Source organism: Hylobates moloch, unplaced genomic scaffold (genome assembly GCF_009828535.3).
Source record: "Hylobates moloch isolate HMO894 unplaced genomic scaffold, HMol_V3 SCAFFOLD_8, whole genome shotgun sequence".
Classification (NCBI taxonomy): Eukaryota; Metazoa; Chordata; class Mammalia; order Primates; family Hylobatidae; genus Hylobates; species Hylobates moloch.
In genome coordinates, this window is record NW_026652283.1 from 24,990,338 (window position 1) to 25,015,444 (window position 25,107).

The 25,107-nt window shown below is 40.3% G+C and overlaps 1 protein-coding gene across 1 annotated transcript in view; it reads right to left on the minus strand.

The window, feature by feature from the left end:
- The window catches only part of ITPR2 (inositol 1,4,5-trisphosphate receptor type 2), a 509,412-nt gene that overhangs the window by 43,477 nt on the left and 440,828 nt on the right, over positions 1–25,107 (minus strand). The window contains exons 53-55 of the mRNA XM_032159871.2: positions 20,128–20,258; positions 18,840–19,005; positions 7,280–7,440 (exon numbers count right to left, since the gene is read on the minus strand). Coding sequence (XP_032015762.1) covers positions 7,280–7,440; positions 18,840–19,005; positions 20,128–20,258 — 458 coding nt within the window. The remainder of the gene's footprint in view (positions 1–7,279; positions 7,441–18,839; positions 19,006–20,127; positions 20,259–25,107) is intronic.

The following is a 25,107-nucleotide window of genomic DNA, read 5'->3' on the forward strand; positions in this document are numbered from 1 at the left end:
CACCAAAGTCTAACAACCTAAGCACTGGACCAGAATCCTTAAGATGAAGAAGACAGCATTCAGCCACACTATTAAGTACCTACTACTTCTGTCTCTGTTTCACAAACTAATAAGAGGAATAGAAAGATGTTAACATCTGTGCAAAAATGAGGTAATTCATGGATCTTACACACGAATACTCAAGAGAAAATGAGAATAACATAGAGGACAGATCCCACAGTGACAATAAAAATCCAGAGAGGGGCATTTTAAAAGATCCCTCTTAAATTACAGACACATGTCTGGACTTAAAATCTGGGAAGTGAGGGTGGTATCTCCTTGAATGTTCAAATTTACTTTTTAATTGTGCATTCTGAGCTGCAAAGACCCCCTTGGCTTTCCTTGAAATGTAAACATGTAAAATTGAGTTCTGAAGTCTTTAAAATAGTGTTTAGTTAAAAATTAAGCAGTTACATAATTGGCTTAATGAGATCCAATTACAAAATTACTGTAAATTAGAAGTAATAGAACAGAACATATAATTTCATAATTATGACGCATAACGATAATGCAGAAATTAAGTTGGCCAGTGGTGCTAAAGCAGGAGGGGTGCATATAAATCTTAGAAGACTCGATGGCTTTCAAGAGCCCAAACATCTCCCTTCCAACAGTTACTGCTCAAAAATATGTTTTAACTAAACAAGACTGATTTTGATTTCCAGATTCAGAAAACAACATTTGGGAAATTGCTAGTTCTTTCCCCTCCTTATGTGGCTCAAGTACTGGGTGACTAGATGGGTAGATTTATTTCCTATCTCATTAAAAGAATGACCTTTCTTTTTAAGGTCTTAACAGATCATGGCAAGGAAGAATTCATTCTTAAGGGTGAGTTATGCCTAAAACCCCACCAGTGTGCATCCCCACCCCTCTGTAGGAGAGCAGGGGAAGGCTACTCCTGTGGGAGGGAGAGGCTGGGCTGGAGAGACACGATGAGAGAGGCCACAGACGGATTAAAGTGCCTACAGCCTCATCTTGCAAATCAGCACTCCGATTTGGGTCAAGGGACATAACCCTTCCTGCTGTATCTTTATCCTTCAGTTTTCAAAAGAAGGGACAGATAGCATTTGACTAATGAGAAATTTGTGTTGCAATGTCTCACATCTATCTTGGTATATCTTTCTGTAAATTATGTCCAACTCCCAGAGGGCTAAAAAGAAACCATTCATTTATTAATTCACCTATTATTTTATTTATTCATTCAATCAATGTTTCGAGTTTCGTGGGAGAAGAGGCAATTTCCTATTTATCTTTATACAGCAAATCTTTAGCACAGGTGCTAGCATACAGAGACATTCAATGTTTAGTGAATTGCTGCTAATACATATTACAGATATTACCTGCCCTGGTATTGTGCATAACAAAGATTTTCTCTATACCTGATTATGGCTTTCAAGAAACTTATATTTTGGTTACGACAGACAGTTATTATGTTAACAAAAATATTAGTTAAATTGTCTTCATCGACACTGCTGCAATGTCAGGGTGCAGTTGTTAATCAAGAGAAAAATAAATAGAAGAGTTTGCAACTGTGATGCAGTAAAAGGAGGAAATGGTTCCCGAAAACCCATGGCCATGACACGGGGAGGGCGGCCAGCCAGGTCTCACCAGCAGCCCAGTGCCGTCAGAATACTTGTGGAGGCAGCAGCTCTCCAGACACGCATGGCACCTGCTCTTATACAGACCTCTGGTTTGGATCCTGCTGTTTTTCAAATTAAATAGTAAATATCCCTTAATATACCTCAGCAAATGAACACTGGTAATCTCAAAATGACCCCAAAATGTTAGACAAACATCTAAAAGTTTTGGGTATTTTTTCTAATGATGTCTGTTTTTGTTCGTTCCTCCTCAGTCATCATCCTTTGCTTAATGGGAGAAGCAAAGGGGCTTAGTGATGCTCAAAGGCCATTATCAGTACGGGATGGAGGATTTATCCTTTCATACCTTTTCCTCTAGTTTTCTAAATTTTTTTTTATTATTTTTACTTTCCTGTATGGTCCCTCCTTTTCCCTTCTTACTTTCTGTTCCCAGTAAACACTAGCTCAAAATATCACTTATTTTATCAAACATGAGGGTTTACTTGACAAGAAAATACATCCCCAAAATACCTTGATCTACTCACATTTCCCTGAACAATATCCCAGAAGATGCTCCATGTTAATTCAAATAATCGAACAGTGGCTATTTTAAATAGCTTGGTTTAGAATCTGAAGGCAAGGCTGGGTGCTGTGGCTCACGCCTGTAATCCCAGCACTTTGGGAGGTCGAAGCAGGTGGATCACTTGAGGTCAGGAGTTTGAGATCAGCCTGGCCAATGTGGTGAAATTCCGTCTCCACTAAAAATACAAAAATTAGCAAGGTGTGGTGGTGCATGACTGCAGTCCCAGTTACTTGGGAGGCTAAGGCAGGAGGATCTCTTGAACCTGGGAGGCAGAGGTTGCAGTGAGCCAAGACTGTGCCACTGCACTCCAGCCTGAGCAAAAGAGCAATAATTTGTCACACACATACAAAAAAAAAGAATTTGAAGGCAGAGGTAAGAAAGTTTTAAGTTTTGATTAATATTTCAGACCCGTGATCCTATTATTGGATGGATACAAAGACACAAATGTGTTTCCTGTGATTCTAACCCTTAGAAGCAATGTATTACTTTATTTGCAATGTATGTTTTATATAGTATGGATATCTGTCCCCTCCAAATTTCATATTAAAATGTCATCAATTGATATAATATTCTCTATTATCTGAATTTTACAAATGAAGAAACTGAGGTGCTATGGCTTGGATATGGTTTGTCTCCTCCAAACCTCGTGTTGAAATTTGATCCCTGGTGTTGGAGGTTAGTGGGAGGCTTTTGGGTCATGGGGGCAGATCTTTTATGAATGGTTTGGTACCCTCCCTACAGTAATGAGTGATTTCTCACTCTACTAGTTCACTCTAGACTTAGTTGTTAAAGACTTCCCTCCCCTCTCTCGTTCTCTCACTTGCATGTGACACACCTACTCCCACTTCACCTTCTGCCATGAGTGAAAGCTTCCTGAGGCCTCACCAGAAGCTGAGCAGATGCCAGTTCCATGTTTGTACAGGCTGCAGAACTGTGAGCCAAATAAACCTCTTTTCTTTGTAAATTGCCCAGCCTTAGGTATTCCTTTACAGCAATGCAAAACAGACTAACACAGTGCTTTAATGGATATTAGTATAAATATTCCTTACTGACATGGTAACAAAGTTGAAGCACTGGAGGTGAAAAAATATACAGAGGGAGGAACACTCCCGGAACTTATTCTATGTTTTTTTTTTTTTTTTTTTTTTTTTTTTTTGAGATGGAGTCTCGCTCTGTCACCCAGGCTGGAGGGCAGTGGCGCGATCTCGGCTCACTACAAGCTCCACCTCCTGGGTTCACACCATTCTCCTGCCTCAGCCTCCCGAGTAGCTGGGACTACATGTGCCCGCCACCACGCCTGGCTAATTTTTTTTTCTTTTTTTTTGGTATTTTTAGTAGAGATGGGGTTTCACCGAATTAGCCAGGATGGTCTTGATCTCCTGATCTCGAGATCCACCCACCTCGGTCTCCCAAAGTGCTGGGATTACAGACGTGAGCCACCACACCCGGCCTCTATTCTTGTTTTTCCCATTTCTCTGAAAGGTAGGAGGCATTTTCTAAGGGTCCCAAGGTACAAATCAGATTTACATAAACAGTGTAGTAGGATTCAGATGAGTTGTTTTGTGAACTAATATGAGGAAGGACTTTTCACATTTTCCTTTGCATAAATCCCTGAAAGTAAAAGCAACATCAATTATAAAGAATTTGAAACTTCTTCCAAAGGCCTATTGATAAGTACCTAAATCAACTTGTTAAGTGAACCTATTTTTAAAGAACAAAAATAAGAGTGGCAGAAAATGTCTGGAAGGATTCCTACCAAAGTTTGAAGAGTAGCTACCTCAGGAGTAGAGAAAGAAAAGAGAAAGAACAGTCTTTGAACTGAACTGTAGATGTGCTTCAACTTTCCACATGCTACAAAATCTTCTCTCTCTCTAGGAGGATAGTCAGAAGGCCATCATCTCCACAGAGATTGGAGTAACAGATTTTCTGAAATGGGTTTTTCAGCTACAGATTTTTAGATGTTTTCCAAAAAGGCTATTTCCATAAGTAACCTTCCATGCAAACAACTTTTCATTTCCATCAGACCTAGGTTAATATCACTCTTCCTCCTCCTGGCCATTAAAATTCAGGAATGGAGCTTGTTCTCTTGGATGTGCACTGCTTGGATGAAAATGAAACGCTTCATGTTGGAATAAGCTTGTGAGCTCTTATCCCTCTTGTCATGGGTCTGGAGAAAGCTCTGACAGAAGAGGCTGGGCAGAAACATGGATGAGTACTTGGATACTTAAAAATTCAAGTACAAGTGCCTGGTAAAATGCTGCTTTTAATGTTAAGGCCAGAGATGGGTCAACATTTTCACAGCAGTCTTCTCTTAAGGTAAAAAAGTCACCTGGTGATTTCTAGGTCATAAAATCCAAAGGCTTTGACCTGTTTCTTCTTTCCAGCCTCTTTGCAGCAATTGATGCTGTTGGACTCTGACACCGAAATCCTCAACTCTTGGGTTTGGATATACTCCTGTTCCTGGCTCTCCTTATACCTTCTTTATTGTCTCCTTTCTTGCTTCTTTACCTGTCTTTCTTCTTTTTCCTGAATGGGGGATCCCCTGGGTTCTGTCTCAAGTTTTCTCTTCTGTCTTTATACTCTTTCCCTTTCCCCACCATTCTCTAATCTGATGGCTTCCACGGTCATTCTATGTGAACTGTCACAGTGAGAACTGTCATTTACAGAGAGAGTCTCTGCACTCTATGAGGCACTTTCTACACATCATCTCACTGAGTGCACAACCCTCCTGTGGGCAATGCAGCAGTTACTCCATTTAGATGAGGAGGCAGAGGCTCAGGCAGGTTTCAAGATTCATGCATGAAACCAAGACCACCCAGCAGATAAGTGACAGAGCAATGGTTTGATACTCCTGGCTCCAAGGCTCAAGCTGTTGTCCCAACACTGCTCCTCCTACCCGTGACTCCTGGCCTCCAGTCTCACCTCAAAATCAACAAGAATTCTTCTCTGACCAGCTTCTCTCCCTAACAAAGATACCCTCTGAAATGACCCACCGCCTTTCTCCCAATGACCAGGCACACACTGGCTGGCATCTCAGGCTCATCTTGCTCTCTTCGACTTCCCCTGCCCCTCATATATCCTCACTCCTAATCTCATCTGCTGCCAAATTCCAGCTTTAACTTCCTCTTTCTCGTCTCCAAACGAGTCTGCACACTGCTGCCTGCCTTTTTGCCTAGGTCACATTATTCCCTTAGTTATAACCTTTAGAGGTTTCCCTTTCTTGATGAAATAACATCCAAATGCCTACCTTTTTTATTCAAAGTTCCAATCTACATTTCCTGTCAGATCTCTCAGAGTTTCCCTATAAGTGGACCATGTGCCAGTGAAACTGGGCAACTCACAATCCCCTGAGTGTCCAAGTGTCTCATGTTTATGCTTTTATTCAGGCTACTCTCTCTTACAGACAGACACTCCCCATCTACAGAAATCCTCCTCTCTCGGGCATATTGCCACCCCACCCCCCATCAATTCCTTTCACCTGCTCTCATTGGATGCCACTCTCCATCTTGAAGCCTTCACAGGTTTTCATTTGGACTTCTCTTGCAGAACCTGGCATATTCTACTTTGGGTTTGTTATTCCCCCCTTCCTCTTACTAAGCTCTATGTTCCTTGGCAGAGGGGAAATATTTCATACTCTTTAGTGTATAGTATACCCAAACATCTATTCATCCAAGGCATATAACAGGAGTCTGATAAATGTATATTGATGAAACTTACTCAAACTTTGATAAAAGACAGCGATGTGAGGTCCCATTTTAAATATAATGTTTTACATGTTTTTACTCTCAGCAAGCAGAAACAAAATGTTTTTCACAAATGAGATCAAGAAAGTATAAATGATGACCATGAATATATATCCTTAAAATGATTACCTTTTTTCTCTGATTTAAAAGGAGGAGGAGGCAGAAAGGCAAAAGTGGAGAAGACAAACAATGTTAGGTTCTGTCCATTGTCAAATGAAGAATGCAGAGAAAACAACTTAGAGTAGAATACAAGTCATTAATAACAAAGCATGAAAATGCTGAAATATAAAAATCCAATTTACATGTAGCTCTCTTGTGACACATAAATATTGGCAGGTAAGGCAAACTATGACTATATGAACTTATAATTATTAATATGTTATCCTCCAAAAATGTTCTTTGATTGCTCCCTAAGTACAGTCTCTTCCTAAGTAGATGATAAGTTTGCTGACACTTCAGCATTGGTGCAAACATTGGTGCTTATTAAGTGTCTTCCTTAGGACCAAGTAGCAAGAAGGATCATGAGTCAACTAAGACCTCTTTCTCAAATGGTGAACACAATTTTGTTAGATTTGGGGGGCAGAAAAATATCCAATCTATAGCTACATTTAATTATAAGAATGCAAAAATTTATATCAGATGCAACGATACTCACTAAATGTGTATCTGTATACACCGAAGTTGTAACTTTAATTTCCCTTTCAGGCCAATTTGTTTTAATTTTCTATGAGATAGAAGAAACTTCAAATCATGGATAACCACACCCTCTGCCCTGAACTTACTGAGGAGTTATAAGCAACTGGATGTGGCAGGATCAGTGCAAATTCATCAGCAACACTGGTAAATCAATCCGAAGTATGTGTTGATGGAAAGATCAGTGCTCTCCCATTAGGACTGAACATCATACTATCCCCAAACACAATTCAATTTCTTAAACTCTTGATTTTTGAAATTCAAGGGATTCCTTAAGGTATGAATCTTCTGTTCATATTTAACAACGGGAAAGTTCCAGATTTCAGGAACTGGGACATCAGCAATGATAAAAGGTATGATGTTAGAAGGTGATGAACATCACTGAGATGGTGCTAGTCATTGCACAGAGAATCCAGGAAATATCATCTGTGCACTGGAGGCTCAAATTTGGTTTGTATAACCAAGGAGTCTACTGGGAACCAATGACTTAGTCAGTGTAGATGTTCTTCAGTGATTGACAGGCCTATTTAAATGTTAACAAAAAATGATTGCTACCACCTTCACATTTTGGGAGGATGGTAGGGTAGAGGGGATGAAAGCCTACAAGATGCAATACAGTCACAAATTAAAATCTTCTGGTCACTCACCACAATCATTTGAGCCACGTAACTTTCAGGTCCAGTGTATTCTGTTGGATCTTTAACTTTCACCAGGACTATGAAGTACAAATAATGCCACATATTGTGTTCTGACTTAATGTGCTCCTCAAATGAAACCGTTTTATTATCAAACTTGTCTCTCTCAAGCCCTGCAAAACACAGGCAACACAATATATGTAATTCGTCATTTAATCAGTACTTGCTTCTTAGCATAAAAACAAAACAGAATAATTATTGTGAAAAAAATGCTTTCAGTAACAGTGTGCCAATTTAAAATGTTATGATTAAAAACAACACAGTACACAAGACCTCCAGGAAAGAGGCCATCGTTTACAGATTTTTTCCCAACTAACATTTATTTTTCCCCATGGATCCTTGGAAATGCACAGTCCTATAATAGATGAAAAAGTTGCAGATAATTTTAAATATAGCCATATTAAAATTTTCAAATTAAACTGTACCACAAGTCTGAGAAAAAGAGGTAAAAATGCTCATGCAAGAAAAGGTATGCTTGCTAATCAGGACAGGGAAAAAAAAAAAAAAACATGTCATTTTACCCAGAAACTTGGATTCAAAGAGGGAAAGAATTGAGAGAGTCATCTGTTCAAAACCACTGGGAATCAGTGAAAGGAACACAAAGGAGATGGCCGTCCACACGTAGAGGATAGCAAGGGCTCACACTACGCCAGCCCTCTAGGGTACCATGTTCCAGGCATTTTGGGCGGGGGGTGATCTGTTCCATTTCCAGGGCATTTTCAAGCCTTTGGAAGTACAGTAAAGAAAACATCTAGATAATAAAATTCTTTTCTCTCAAAGTTAGAGAATAGATGAAAAGAAATGAGTAGAGATGAAGAAAAACATCTATGGAAACATGAATTCGAGTGCCAAGTGAAGTGGGATGTTGGGATTCAGTTAGGTTTTTACAGCTCAGATATTGAAGAAGAAACCAGGAAACTAAAATCCAACCCTGGCTATTCTTTCTCTAAGCATTTTTTGTAAGTTCACTCAGGGATGTAGAAGACACTTTTATTTATTTATTTTTTTGAGTCAGAGTCTCACTCTGTTTCCCAGGCTGGAGTGCAGTGGCTCACTGCAGCCTCAACCTCCCAGGTCCAATTGATCCTCCCGCCTCAGCCTCCTAAGTACCTGGGACTACAGGCATGCACCACCATGCCCGGCTAATTTTTGTATCTTTTTGTAGAGATGGGGCTTCACAATGTTGCCCAGCCTAAAGACCCTTTTTAAATAGTAAGATATAAAGCACAATAAGTAAAAAATCTGTCCCCAATGAAGGGGTGACTTTTTACTTACATTATTGGATATTTGTATGGAAAATACCATAAAATTCTGCTGGCTGATGGCTAGGCCTCATCTTATTTGACCTGTCATCAGCTCAGCATGCCCAAATAAACTACAATTCTCTTCCCTAAACCTGCTTCACCCACAGTCCTCCCCTTTTATTCGATGGCAGCTCTGTTCTAGTTGGTCAAGCCAAAAGCCTAGACGTCATTCTTGAATCCTCTCTGCCTCTCACACACCACATCCAATCCTTGTTGAAATGCTTTTGGCTCTACCTTCAAAATAAATCCAGAATCTGATCACTTCTCACCCGCTCTGCTGCTACACTCTGGTCTGGGCCATTGTCATCCCTCATGTGGATTACTGCAATAGACTCCCAGGCCTCCTTGTTTCCATCTTTACTCTTCACAGCCCATTCTCAAGAAAGCAGCCAGAGCGGTCCTTTAAAAACCTAAGAGAAATGGTGTCTCTCTTCTGTTGTAAACCCAACAATGGCTCCGAACCTCCTCAAAATAAAGGTCAAAGTCCTTACACGGATCTACAAGTAGAGTTGCTAGATAAGCTACAGCATGGTCAGTTATGTTTGAATTTCAGATAAACAATAAATAATTCTTCAGTATGAGTCCCACGCAATATGTATTTGCTAAATCCTATGTGACTTGGCCTCACAGCCACACTAACCTTACCTCTTATTATTCTCTCCCTTGCTACCTCCCATGCAACCACACTGGCCTCTTTGCTTTTTTTTTTTTTTTGGAACACAGGGCCTTTGGACTTCAGGAACTTTGGAATGGTTGTTTCCTCTGGTTACAAAACTCTTCTCACTGACATCTCTTTAAGTAACTCATTCACCTTCAAGTTTTTGCTGAAATCTCACCATCTCAATGTGGTTTAACCTGATCACCCTGTTTAAAAATACAACCCTTCTGCTGACCTTCTTGATCACATTTTCCCTTTTCCTCTCTTTTTCTTATAGTGCTTACCACTTCCTTATAGACTGAATATAGCCATATCAAAGCTATTAAATTAAATTAGATTATATCTCTAAGATAAAGAGGTACAATGATTGTGTAAGAAAAAGCCTGTCTGATAATCAGCAAAGGAGAAAGAAATGTTATTTCATCCAGCAACTTGGATAAAAATGTATTATGTTTATTATGTATTGTGTTTGTCCTCCCACTAGAGTATAAGAGCCACCTGGGCAGATATATTTGTTTCTTTTCTTCACCAATGGTCCCAATAGCTCAGAATGATGTTTGCCACATAGTTGGCACTCAATTAAATACTGATTGATTGAATAAATATTTCACTACTAAAATATTGTTCCACTAGAATGGCTATAACCAAAACCAGATAATAATAAGTATTGGTGAAGATGTGGAGAAATTAGAATCCTCATACACTGCTAACAGAAATGTAAAATAGTGCAGCAGCTACTTTGGAAAACAGTTTGGCAATTCCTCAAATGGTTAAACAGAGAGTTACCATATAACTAAGCATAATCCACTCCTGGGTATATATTCAAGAGAACTGAAAATGTATGTTCACATAAAAACTTGTACATGAATAATAGCTAAAAGTGGAAACAACCCCAATGTCAATTAATTGATGAAAGGATAAAATATGGTATATCCATATGACAGGATAATTTTTTACAATAAAAAGGAATGAAGTACCGAAACCTGCTATAACATGAACCTTTAAAACATCCTACTAAGTGAAAGAAGCTAGTTGCAAAAGCCCACATATTATTATCCCATTTATATAAAATGTCCAATATAGGCAAATCCACAGAGGCAAAAAGTAGAGCTGAGGCGGAGATGGAAGGTTAGGGATTGGATGATGGCTAAAGGGTATGGGGTTTCTTTCTGGGGCAATGAAAATGTTCTAAAATCAATTATGGTGATGGATGCACAACTCTGAATATACTAGAAACCACTGAATTGTACATATTAAATGGGTGAATTATATGATGTGTGAATTATATCTCAATAGAGCTATTAACAACAACAACAAAACACTAAAAAACAAAAGAGAGAAAAACAAACTAAACAAAACAAACAAAAGAGAGAAAATGTTAAAGGAGATTTTCCCAGAATTCAATTCCAACATCTACCAGTTGCAAGGTAATGCGGTTATAAAAACTAGGTTCTTACTATCAATCTGTAATACGGTAGAGGAAACAGGCACATTGTGTTATATTCTGAAGAGGTATAAACTGCCAAGGGAGCATAAAGAAGGGCAAAATGAATTCTGATGAGGGTAATTTTAAAAGGTTTCCAAGAGGTGTAAAACTTGAAAAATCCAGCCTCAGTACATGATTATGGTAAGTGGAGAAGAGGTGAATGGTAATAAAAGGTACTTAATTTTTATTGAGCATCTATTGATGCTGACAACTATAAAGATGTCCAAATATGCTATTATCATTACAATAATCCAATCTGACCTTTTAGCATGTGAGGAAATAGATTCAGAATGATTCAATAAACTGCTCAAGTTAATATCCCTATTTAGCAGAAGAGTCAAATAGTATTTAAATAAAAATATTTCTGACTCTAAAGCCCATGTTCTTTTGCCATCTGGGCAGGAGAAATGGCATGGAAAAGCCAGAGATGAAAGTACATGACCTGTGTGGGGAATGTCAATTACTCTGGTGTGGCAGAAAGGGAACATTTGGAGATGCAGACGAAATGGTACATCTGGCAGAAACAATGGCAAGCTTTAAACTCAAAGCTAAGGCATCTGTATTTTATTCTAAAAGCTGCTTCTTCTTCTTCTTCTTCTTCTTCTTCTTCTTCTTCTTCTTCTTCTTCTTCTTTCTCTTCCTCTTCCTCTTCTTCTTCTTCCTCTTCCTCTTCCTCTTCTTCTTCTTTTTTTTTTGACAGTCTTGCTCTGTCACTCAGGCTGGAGTGCAGTGGTGCGATCTCAGCTCACTGCAACCTCTGCCTTCCAGGTTTAAGCGATTCTTCTGCCTCAGCCTCCCGGGTAGCTGGGGCTACAGGAATGCGCCACCACGCCCAATTAATTTTTATATTTTTAGTAGAGATGGGGTTTCACCACGTTGGCCAGGCTGGTCTTAAACTCCTGACTTCAGGTTATATGCTCACCTCGGCCTCCCAAAGTTGCTGAGATTACAGGCATGAGCCACCATGCCCGGCCTATTCTGAAAGCTTCTGAGTAGAACCTTGTATTTAGAGCTATACTTCAAGTCGTTCATGCGGCAGGATTCAGGGGAAGATTGGGATAAGAGACTGAGGATGCAAGACCCAGGCACCAGGGCAGTGGAGAGGGAAATATAAAAGAGGGAAACTGGTTGTCTTTCATCTTCGTAAGTTCTTGCTCTCTAAGCTTCATCATCCATCCTCACGGTTTTACCATCATCTTGCTAATGTTTTCTCAATCTTTATCCCCAGTACTGACCTTTCTTCTCAACTTCCATTCCTTTTTCCAGCTGCCTGCTGGATATATCCACCTGGATAGCCTGTGCGGATGTCAAACTTAACTCGTCAAAAATTTGTTTCTTGAGCCCTCTTCTTCGTCTCTGTTAATGAAGTCCTTGTTCACCAGGGAACTTGAAGTCATTCTTAGACTCATGCACTGACATTCCACTCAGCACAGTTCTTGTAGTCATGCTGACTTTCTCATCATTCACCAAATACACCAAGACATCTTCATCTACTCTCTTTTCTTCCTTCCAAGTATTCCTTCTTCAAGACTCAGCTTCCCCGCTTCCATCACCGACTCCCGCAAACACAACCAGCTGTTTGATCTTCTGGGCCCACAACATTTCACTATGAAAATGTACCTGTTTCCATCTTAGCCTCTACCATTTTGCTGTCTGACTCATTTTTGCATTACCAGCACCTGGCAGTGTCTGGAGAACAGTAGGCATGCAACTAAATTTGATAGAATAATTAAATAAATGAATAAGAGAGACTAAAGAGGCATTTTGGAATGAAAACTTGAAAGGGCTTGATGTCCAATTAGAGGTATAGATTTAGGAAGAAGGAGAAATCAATAATGACTCTGAATTTTCTGACTTGAATGACTTGAGTTTATGATACTTGAATGACTGAGTTTATGATAATATCCCCACAGCAAGATACCCTATCCTTAGAATAGGAATTCTGACCTATCATCAAATCCTTTCTCCATTCTGTTGTTTTGTCACACCTGGTCTTTCAACATCTCTTTCTTACTGGATCTTCGGCCTCTAGTAACTCAATGTTCATAATTAATATGGATGCAAGAGCTAATCTGTGTCTCTGCTCCCTGCTCAGCTCCATCATCTGCTAATCCCCACCCTCCCAGGCCACCTTCTGGATCACTAGCTATTGTTTTCTGAGTCATGTTTCACTTTCAAACATCTGGACATTGTCTTCAAGGCTGGGAAATTTCCAACTGGTCCACTGCCTGTCACATTATCTACATCCTCTTGTCCTACTCTGGGTGTCCCCTGGCACATACCTGGAGCCAGTTCTCTCCTACTATGGAGATTCTCTCCTTTGTTATTTGGTACTATGTCCTTCTTTGGATCACAACTTCACATCCAACTTTACCAGGAACCATTTCTAAACCAGTCACTATTTTATAGCCTACTAGCACAACCCCTAAATATCCCAACCATTTAAATCATTCTTGTAACTAAGTTCTCCTAACATATATAAGATGAATTATATCATTTGTGTGGTTGGAGCTTCTGGGGATGAATGTATATCTAGATATACATTATCATAATGCTTCTTATGTGTTTCTGCTCAAGGTCCTTTAAGGGAAGAGAGCAGAAAATGTATACCTTTCTGTTACTGAGGTTACAGAAAGTAGCAGCAAAAAGTACCTGAAGCCAATTATCCATTTTTTTAAAAAGTTTTTATTTTATTTTAAATATTCACACTGAATTTGCTCTATTTTACGATATTCTATTTGTTCTAATATAAAAATACTGTTTAAATTGACACTTCGGTTAAATTACCTAAGTGTTCCCTCAGATTTTTGAATAAACGTGAAGCTTCTAGAAAACAGACAATATTGATCTTATATCTCTTTGTGCATCCTGCGATGTCACCCTATATTCCTGTGGACAGCACTCCACAGAAACAATACCCTGCATATAACAAAATCTGGAGCAACCTGGAATCAGCACACCTGTTGTCTGTAGTATATATGATCTCAGTATTTTATCTTCCTTTTGTAGATTATAAGCCAGACAAGTATAGAGACAATATCAGCCTGAGGCTGCTGACTTACTGGATAGTCATTCATTAAGCAAATATTTATGGATGTTTACCAATGCACATTATGAAAGCAAAAAAAAATGGATAAGATATGGATCTGGTTCTCTTAAAGAAGAAAAATTAACACGTGTTGAGGGCGGACCCTCAGTTAAGCCTCGTGCTAGAGATTTTGATATACATGATCTCATTTATACTCATCACAACACCAAACCGTGGCATTATAGTCCTCATTTTCCAGGTGAGGGAACAACAGCTCAGGATTAGAAACTTGGCCAAGATCACATAGCTAGGATGCAGAACCAGTGTAGACCTATGACTACTTGACTATAAAGTTCATGAATTTTCTTTGATATGAGAATGCATGGCATCCAGCAGAGGTGATGAGACAACAGAAATATGTACAGTGTCATATAGCTAAGTGTGATGTGAGGAATTTAGGGGCAGATGTGTGAGATCAGAGAAGACTTCTAGAACAATGGCATTAAAGCTGGGCCTCAGAGAGAGGGCAGGAGTTCAACGGCGTAGGAATTGGGGCATTCCAAATGAATTTTTCTCCCACAACTAAGAATACATGGAGAGTCTGGGAAGTTAAAGGTAAGTAATGTAGTTGCCCTGGAACTTGAGCTATAAATGGGAGAACGATGCGGGAGAAGGTAGGCAAAAAAGAAGGGTCCAGACTGTGGGGTAGCTTAGATGCCAGGAAAATTCGAGTTACAGAGTTATAGACTGTGCAGTGTTATTGATGGCTTTTTGAGTAAGGAAATGATTAATTCAAAGTGGAAAAATTAGTCTTGCAACACTGAGCAGGCCATTTGGGGTTGTGAGCCAGGGTTAGCCTGAAAAACTAAGATATGGCTGTGGGAATGTGTGGAAGGATGTGGGTGAGATTGTGAAGGTGGATTCATTAGCGCATGGTAGCTAGGGCACCTGGAAGAGAAAAAAAGAGATGCTAAACATGATGGTGCAGTTCCCTCAGATAACTGAAGGCACTGTGGGATATTATTGATAGCTATATGGATGTCAGGATAAAGAGCTAGCCTAGAGGAGGGAGACGGAAAGGGATGATGGACTGGCTTCAGACATGGCCGGTTTGGCTGCCAGGAAGACATGCCTGTCTAACTGTCCAGTGAGCGACTGAAAACAGAGGGGAAAGCCTGGAGAAAGGTTGGAGCTGAGCATGCATACTTGGCAATAATCTGCATAAAAGTGATGTCAAAGAGGAGGACAGAGAGGAGACAAGGAGTCAAGGGCAAAATCAAAACCTCCTATTAAGGGGTTTTGGGAGAAGGAATAGGACCCTGTGACCAACAAAAAACAAGCAGAGGGAGAAGAAAAGGTCAGCAGGAAGTTAACAGTGAGATTCAAGAACACTTCTATTTGTTGATGACAGTTATTGTGATGTTTAAAGGAATTTATAGGTGACTGGCTTTTTAATAACTGTGAAAAGCCAAAGAGAATTCTGACCATGAAGGGAAAGCTTAGAGGAGCAGGAATCATGGGTAAGCAACGGGCTTATGTTGCTGTTCATGTTTTTGGTTAAAATATAGGGGACAACATGTCTTAAAATGAGGCTTCCAGTCTCTGGTCCATTCTTCCAAAGAGCATCTCTTTCAGAGGTAGTGTACCAACATGATGATGATTATGACCATGAAGAAAAGGGCATAGAGGAAGAAGCAGTGCAAAAGAAAGACCATGAGATACACAGAGAGGTTTCTGAGGGCAGCGTGATTCTCCTGCATGGGACTCACCCTTCTAAACAACAGCTTGGCCCCATAACGCTATACCCTTCCACCAAGATCTGTCCTCAGGCTTGGTTATGCTTGAATGAGAACCTGTCACTTTGTCATTTTAGAATAGGATAGCTGAGTGGACTTTTGAGTTAGGTAGTCCTCTGTTCAAATCTTGGCTCTTCTGCTTACTAACTGGATATTGATGGCAGCCAAGTCTCTCTTCCCATGTTTGTAAAGGAGTGGTAATATACATCATACCTAGTATTCATTTTTTAAGAATAAAATGAAAAGAAATACCTAAGTAAAAGGCCAGACATGTAGTAAGTACTCAATAAATAATCATTTAAAACAATTTTATGATGAGGCTGAAAGGGGACAGAGCTCCAGGTGAGGTGACCTAAGGGAAGAGAGGATCATCCTTGGAAAGGCTCAAGGATCTGCTGAGAAGAGAAGAAAGGAGACACACCTACATCTATTGTGAAGAAATGGAGGTGGTGATAGCTGTCACATAAAGAAGAGAAAAATAGAAAAAAAATACAGGGTGTGGGTTATTTTTCTATAAAGGTAGGAAGAGGTATATTTATCTTCCAAGGTTGAAGGAGTGTCCTCTCAGCCTCTTCCCCAAACCCCCAAATTGTACGACATCTTCCTTGATTACATCTCAATTTTGCTATCCCCATCTAATTGAGACATTAAACAGAAGACTCTCGGATCTCTCTCAGTTTCCTTCTAGCAAATCTCTACTCAGCACTGCACAATCCACTCTACCTAAATTCACCAAAGCCTCCTAAATGAGAAATCAGAAGGCTTTTTCAGGTCATGTTACTGGCCTTCTCTGCTTGGACAGAGTTGATAACGAATTCATTTCTTTCCAAAGCTGTTTTCTCCACTCTCTTCCACAGGCCACCCCTTCCTGGTTCTCCTCACACCATTCTGACTTGGTACTCTGAGTTGTTGGTGTGTGCTCCTCTTTCTCTCCTAAGTCTTCAAAGCTAGGGCTTTCCACTTGTAGTCTCTCTGCATCTCTTCTCACTTGGATACCCTCCTCCACACTCCAGATTTCACTATCACATATAGGCTGAGGATTCCCCAGTTACACTCTCCAGTGAAGACTCAATCTCTGAGGCTCAGACTCATGAATTGATCTGTGCTGTATCCTGCTGGGGTGGGTCAGTACACATCTCAATTTCAGGATTCTCAAAGTTAAACTCGGCATATTCCTACCTAAATTGTTTTTTTCATCTATTCTCAAGCTAAATCACTTGTTAGTATTTCCACCCACTTGGGCATCCAAGCTATTTTTCATATCCTTTTCTAAGCATCAAGATTTAAAGATTTGATCTCCTAAATATTTCTTGACTCTGCCTTCTATCCTTAATACTGCCACCACTAACTCTCCTGCTTTCGTTACCTTTCACTTGGACTGTGGTAATGACCTCCTACCTGAAGACTCTGCTTCTGGTACTGTTTCCTGATGAATGACCTCCCAAAGATGCCATAGTGCTCTAAAGCAAAAAAATAGACCCTGCAGTGTTCTACTTAAAATTCTTTAATGGTTCATCTTCCCCTGTAAGTCCGGATGATAAAGTCCAAACTGCCTAATATAAAAAGCCATGCGTGGTCTGGCCAACCTCATTTCTTAGCATGCCCTGCTCTGAACTTTACATCAGCAACACTGAGCTACTTTAGAGTAAGTGAAGACCCTTGTACTGTTCTTCCACGTCCATGACTTTGCTTATCCTGGCCTTTCTGCTTGTACTCACTTTGATCTGACAACCTCTCCCTTTTGTCTTTTACCACCAGCTCAGTCACTATCTCTTCTAAAGGCTTTCCTGACTCTTCTTTCACACTCCCTACCCCATGCTGGAGAGGTATCCCTCCTCTGGGTACCTGCAGCTTCCTGTAAACTTCTTTACCATTTCCTTCAATGCATGAGATAGCAAGGCTATTTATTGTGTTTGTATCCCAAAATAGATCGTGAACACCCTAAAACAAGGAATGACTACTTTCTATTTGTTTCCACTGAATATAGCATATTATTACACATTATTACCTGGTACACCTACAACTGTTGGAGGAAGGTAGAAAAGGTTTGGAGAGCCATTGAAGTGAATGAAACACTCAACAAAAGTCGAAGCAAGGAGAGAATGAAATGTATTGAGGACCCAATTTGTTACATACAGTAACGTTGTAGTGAACCCTTAGGCTTGTTTTGTGACTATCACCAAAAGATTTTTTTCAGCCTAATGTGGAAACAAGGAGGGTGAATGAAACCTAGAGTGGGTGATCACCCAAAGAGGAGGATAGATTCTAGGGTGCCAAGAGACCAGCTACAAAGACAACTGAAGCCAGAAAGAGGTGATGGGTACAGAGAAGAGGGCAGAGCTGAGGGGGATGATGAGGGCAATGAGAAGGAAGGAGAAGACTGTGTGCACTAGGAGAGATGATGATGGGAGAAGGGGAGGGGAGTGGTGTGTGTGTGTGTGTGTGTGTGTGTGTGTGTGTGTGTGTGTAAGAGAGACAGAGAGAGAGAGAAATTAAAAACTGAGAGAAGGGCTGGGTGCAGTGGCTTACATCTGCAATCCCAGCACTTTGGGAGGCCATGGCGGGTGGATCACCTGAGGTCAGGAGTTCGAGACCAGCCTGGCCAACATGGCAAAACCCCGGCTCTACTGAAAATACAAAAATTAGCCAGGCATGGTGGTACGCGCCTGCAGTCCCAGCTACTTGGGAGGCTGAGGCAGGAGAATCACTTAAACCCAGGAGGCAGAGGTTGCAGTGAGCTGAGATCGTGCCACTGCACTCCAGCCTGGGTGACAGAGCGAGACTCCATCTCAAAATAACAAACAAACAAACAAACAAACAGAGAGAAGGCTCAGTTCAGAATCCAAAACACAGTGATGTCAGTGAGTAGAAGTTCAAGCTGCTGGAAAATCATATTTGGATTCATATTCTAACAAAATTAAATGTGATTCTGTTGCGTAATAAATATGTTACTGTGATTAAAAACCTGTTTGCCAGAAACCTTTTGGCATTTTGCATCACATTTCTATAGTCAGAGAATCATGTAACTCACAGAAATAATGACAGGATAGCTTTGGGGTATAATTCCTCTCTCCATTTATAGAAGCAGAGAATTCCACTCTAATGCTCAGTTACATAATCTGAATTTTATCCAACCTTCATTTTGAAATAATTTTTCCAAAAGCATGAAAAATAAAAATCCCTCCAGCCCCTTTCCTGCAGTTTATTCATTTATTATTTTAGCATCTGCAGAACACTTACCACAGATGAAACAAGTTGTCTTTAGAATTTCTTCCTTTTTCTGTTTTTCACTTCTGAGATCAGCAAAAGTATCGATGATAACACCAAAAATCAAGTTCAGAACAATAATGATAACAATGAAATAAAAAAGAAGGTCATAAACCACTCGGGCAGCAAACAAGGGCTCCTGAAATAAAAATTTTTAAAAAAGTGTGTATGTGTGTGTATATATATATATACACACACATACACACTAGGCATAGTATTGAGCACACTGTCTAGCATAGAGAGTATATTCAATAAATGTTTGTGAAATGAATACAAATAGTATCCCAAGTTGGAAAAATAGGCTCACTTCCCATCTTTAAGTGTTGTAAGAAAAACTTCCTAGCCTATTTCCAGAACCACTTACAATACTCTAGGACTGACACATGTCTTTCCCACAATGGTGGAACTTCACTTTCTTTAGAAAGGGCTTTATTATGCCATTCTGCTAAATGCATTTTGGCACAGTGGTCTCCTATCCCAGACATTACAGAAAAGGTAGTTAAATGTCAATTCCAAAAGTCAGTGATTAGGGAGCTAAGGATGACCTAACGACTTGTCAATTTCTGGAGTAGGCTTTATTCTTGGCCATCCAGGGTCAAGCATATACAGCTCCTTCTTATTTCTACCTGATGAACAGTGTTAAAATGCAAATTAGAGACCAGGCAATCCAGTTTTTTAACAGAAGAGGAACCTGAGGTTAAGAGGTTAGATGATTTGACAATATGATACCACTGGCCGGAGCAGAGCGAAGATTCTTCAAGCTCCCAGCCTGGCACTCGACATTTTGCAGCTAGTGAGAAGTGTTTCCACTTTGCCATTTCAAGATATAAAATCCTGTTAGAATTTGCTCAAATGTTATATTTATCAGAGATAAATGATGGAGGCTATTCCTATGCAGAAGCAAAGAGTAAATCTTCATGCTCAAGAAACCTGATAGGCAAGAGGCAACCTCGTTTATGTTATTTGTGTAACAATCAACTCCTATATAAAGTTCGCAGTCATGATTTCATTACTGTAATACAATACACAGATTAACTTGGAAACATTTCACCACTCTATGAACACACAAAGAGTTGTAGTACATTAGCTGTTTCTACGTAATCCTAGCAAATAATTAATTGGCTTTAACAGCCATGGTTATACTTTTAAAGCAAATGGTACAGTATATTATCCTGAAAACCAAAACCAAATTATAAATGCTGTGAAGAAAGGTTTAAAAAAAAGATGTGCTTCTTGAAAAAATACTTTTACTGTGGCTTACATCTTTCGATGGCCTTCTTAGCACATCCCCCACGCCACCACCATTCCTGAGGCCCTGGTTCAGCACGGTGACAATGCACATAAGGAGAGTGTCACAGGTCCTTTCAATTCCATCTTCATACTCTTCATCAGCTATAAAAACACATACAAATATATGATATAAAATTATGTAAAAATATATAAAATAAAATACACATAAAATGGAATATACATACAATAAATAAATTACATACATACACATAAAATAAGTATGTAAATTTATATATACACATATGTAAATATACATACAATAAATATACCTAAATATACATAAAAGATACATACAAATGTATAAGAATATAATATTAAAAACAGTGTAGCAAACTTACATTTAAAAAAATACACTATTACCTCCTTCCAAAGGGCTATTTCTAATTGTGCCCTGACACAACTTTTGGAAGTCACACAGCATCTGTTCCATATGTGGCAGCACATGACTGACACATAATGATGAAGCCACATATATAATGTCCTCAAATATTTTGTTTCTTCTATAGGTAGAAAATAACAGGACGGAAAGCACAAAACATAAGGCTCACATTCGTTGTGCTTGTTATGGTAGGAAGAGATTGTGGCAAAACCTGGAAACACAGCCATGTTACCCAGGAGGCAAAAGGACTACAGGGGAAAGAGTGTGAACAAGGAAGCTTGCCTGGCTTCCAATTCTGCTCTGTTCCCACACTGGGACTCGGGCAAGTTCCTGAACCTTAGGATCCTCATCTGTAAAATGGGGAGGGCCATTTGGGGGTTATACTCTTCAGAGGATTGTTTAAGAATTACATTTAGGGGTCCTGGGGCGGTGCTTCATGCCTGTAATCCCAGCACTTTGGGAAGCCGAGGCGGGTGGATCACTTGAGGTCAGGAGTTCGAGACCAGCCTGGCCAACATGGAGAAACCCCATCTCTACTAAAAATACAAAAATTAGCCGGGCATGGTGGTGTGTGCCTGTAATCCTAGCTACTAGGGAAGCTGAGGCAGGAGAATCACTTGAACTCTGGAGGTAGAGGCTGCAGTGAGCCAAGATCACACCACTGCATTCCAGCCTGGGTAACAGAGCAAGACTCTGTCTTTAAAAAAAAAAAAAAAAACAACATTTAGGGTATGTAAAGTATTACACTTTGCACAGAGATTGGCATACACACAATAGTTGCTTAAAAATTGGGGCAGATATTATTTCATTATTGCGGTTAAGTGTCTAAGCTTTCTTGAGGACCAACCTGGAGCTCTTGATAAGAAGCACAATGTATATATGTGAAAAATTCTATTTAGGGATAAAGAAGGAAAGAGAAAAAGACATAATGTGACAGAAAAATTCCTATTCTTATTTTGTTTAAAGGTATTGGGATCCAACTTGAAACATAATTTCTTAGCCATTTAAAGTAGTGAAAAATTAATACTAAGTTGGATATTAGAATCAGAAATTCCTAACACTGGCAAATGACCAGAAATGTATTTTTCTCACTACAAGGTTAAAGAACCACAGGGGTGATAAATTTTGGGATTATGCAGCCACAATGTGCACGTCAAGGCATGAGTATAAAAACAACATCTTTATCTACGTGCTTCATGCCTACAGTGCCTTTGATACTTTGTCAAGAAAAGGCTAATTTTCCTTTTCTGAGCCGATTTTATTTTAACATCCTATGGATAAGGGCTCCTGATATTTTTACTTTCTTTGGAGCTGTTTCCTTTTAAAACATGCTGGGATACACCTTGAGAGGAGGGCTGAAGTCAGAGATGAAGGTGTGAGTGCAAAATGCAGCATCAGAGACGTCGGCAGAATCTGTGCTTGGTCACTTACCTTAGCGCTGAGTCCAAGGCACATTCTGATTTAAAAAGTAGAACTAGAACTCCTTTGGAGGAAGGAGAAATGGGGAAGAGGTAGGGTCTGTGGTGAGAGCAATCAGAGCAGCAGTGCAGACAAGGAAGCCAGACCAAGGGTGGGGGAAGCTCAGTCTGGAATGTGCTACTGAGGTCCCCCCATACACGGCAGTAGATGCCAACATGATGGCTGAGAAGAATATCAGGGAAAAGAGTCAGAAATGTGTAAGAGAGCAAAAGGAGCTTTTAAGGGGAAAAATCATTTTCCAATAATCAGGTCATGTGGAGCATGTCTACGTGCTACTTTGCCACAACTGGACTTTCCATCACTACCGTCTATCTAGTGTCATGATCTGCCTTCATTTATTCATTCAGGAACTACCTGGTCATGTCACAACAGGTGTTTGCTAAAGGCTTAGTAAATGCCAGATTAATCAGCACATAAACGCTACAGGAGAGGGCTTCTACCCCTCTCCAAGAATTTGGAAATAAGATTCTTTGCTCTCTAAGAGGTGAGCTCAGTAAAATCCACACACAATTCATGTGATTAGCCATTGTGAAATAAAATGAATTGGCTGAAAAATCTATAATGAATTGGTTTTCTGTGTGGCGTGTAAATGGGAGGAGAACACCCTAGTCAGGTCAATGCCAGCAATCATCCTGCTCAAGATAATCAGTACACAGGCATGCTGATTTTATAGAGAAGCCCCTATACCCTCGGTTAATAAGGTACTACCTTCGTGAGATACAGCCACTCTCAATATGGTAAGCCAAGTTCCCAGGCATCCAGCCTGAAAGTCAGGCTCTGAGTCATGGTAAATGCATCTAGTAAATGCCACCTTGTGGTTACCTGTGTAATCAGCTGGCCTTGCCCATGCCACACCTGCCTCCTTTCACTACTCCAACAGCCGCTGGATGAGGTGCTAGGAATATATGGGAGAAGGATGGAAGTGTCCCATCTGCAGAAAATTTATGGTCCCTAGGAAAGGTGGGTCAGCAGCTGAACAAGGGCAGTGCAGTATCACAGGATGCTGCGGAGGCAAAACAGATGCACATCTCACAGATGGGGGCTTCAGTATCCTGAAGGGGGTATCACCTGAGTTGGATTTTGAAAGAGGGTCATGATTGGCCAGTAAAATCAATGAGGGAAGACATTCCAAGCAGATACCACAGGATGAGCAAAGGCAAACAGGCACAAAAGCATGCAGGGTGTTTTGGGAAACTCAGGAAGATGGGAATGATTGGGCCTTTGGTAAATGCAGAAGGGTGTGGGAGGTGAGAGAAGAAACGCAAGAGGGTACCAGGTCATGAGGAGACTCATATATCAAGCTGAAGAATTTAAATTTAATCTTGAAATTAGGGGGAGGCACTGGAAGACTTTCAACAGGGTAAGTTGGCTGTCCAGCCAGTTGGTGAAATAGTACAAGATAAAACATGTACAAGACAAATTAGCATGTGGTAAAAAACACAGAAGTGGAAGCCAAGCATGGTGGTACATGTGTGTAGGCCCCGCTACTCAGGAGGCTGAAGGGGGAGCGTCACGTGAGCCCAAAAGTTGGAGACTGCCGTGAGCGATAATCACACCACTGCACTCCAGCTTGGGTGACAGAGAGACTCTGTCTCTAAAAGAAACAAGCAAACAAACAAAAATGCAGAAGTAGCAGTGATGCAAAGAGATAGAAATAGGGAGAGAAACTGTACACAGATAATTGGAAGGGCATCCCTCTAATTAATGTAGACTCTATATTAAGTAGTAGAATCGAGTTTGCCTTGACTCATCAATGTACTAAGACTTGAGTAGAAAGGCATCTCACGTGCCAGGGACAGAAAGCCCCAGAGGTATAAAAATGTATGCTTGTACGATGAACAGCAAATAAACCAGTAAATGCGGGTGAGAGGAGTGGAAGACGAAGCTGGAGCGATAAACTGGGAGCTCTCTGTGAAGCTGTAGGGAGTTTGGATTTTATTGGGCGGGTAATGGAGCATCATGGAAAGCCTGAATTGGGGTAGGGGAGGAAATATTCAAGGCAGTGATTTCTGACAGATAGTCTAGTGGTGATATACTGGATGAATTGAAGAGGAAAGAATGACTGGAGGTGGAAAGACCACTTAGGAGGCAGTTGCAATAATTCAGACATGATGTTCTATGAGCCTCAACCAGGGTAATGGGAGAGAAGAGGCAAAGGATGAATGACAGGAAGCTGACAGAACTGTAGGCAGAAGGCGGAAGGCAGCATTAAATACAACTCTGAGGCCTCCTAGCCATGGGTGACTTAGGAAAAGGATCATCCCATTAGACCATAGAAATAGACCATTTAGAAGGAAGAACTGGATGTAGGATGTTTTGATGAAGGCAAGGAAAGCATCTCAGATGATTTGTATGTTTATAGAATGAGAAGACAATAAAACATTTTTAAAAGTCAGAGAGGACAAGAAAGTTCAGAGGATACCGTGATCCAAATTAAGGAAGACAATAATTTTAAAGATGTCAAAATTGCAGAATAGTCAAAGGCAATGAGAAGCAAAAAAATGGTCACTGGATTAAACAATAGGGTCATCAGGAAACAGTAGGAAGAGGGCAAATAGTAGAGAAAAAGCAGTGCAGAAATTAAAGGAGAGAGGGTTGGTCAATTGTTTTATAGGGAAATTTGGTACTGAAGGAAGGAGACTAGTAGGATACGAGTTTCAGGGAATAAGAAAACCCAGAGGAAGGTTGAATTAGGACCTAAGATGTGTGTAGAAAGACAAAGAGAGAACAGATGATGACAAGGAAAAGATTTCAGGTGTAAGAACAATGGTCCAGTTGATGGTGGCCAGGAAGTAATGACAAACACAGGGATAGTTATAAAAGAAGGGAGAGGGCCAGGTGCAGTGGCTTATGCCTGTAATCCCAGCACTTTGGGAGGCTGAGGCAGGCAGACTACCTGAGGTCAGGAGTTCAAGATCAGCCTGGCCAACATGGTGAAACACTGTCTCTACTAAAAATACAAAAATTAGCTGAGCGTGGTGGCACAAGCCTGTAATCCCAGCTACTCAGGAGGCTGAGGCAGGTGAATCACTTGAACCCGGGAGGCAGAGGTTGCAGTGAGCCGAGATCATGCCATTGCACTCTGGCCTGGGC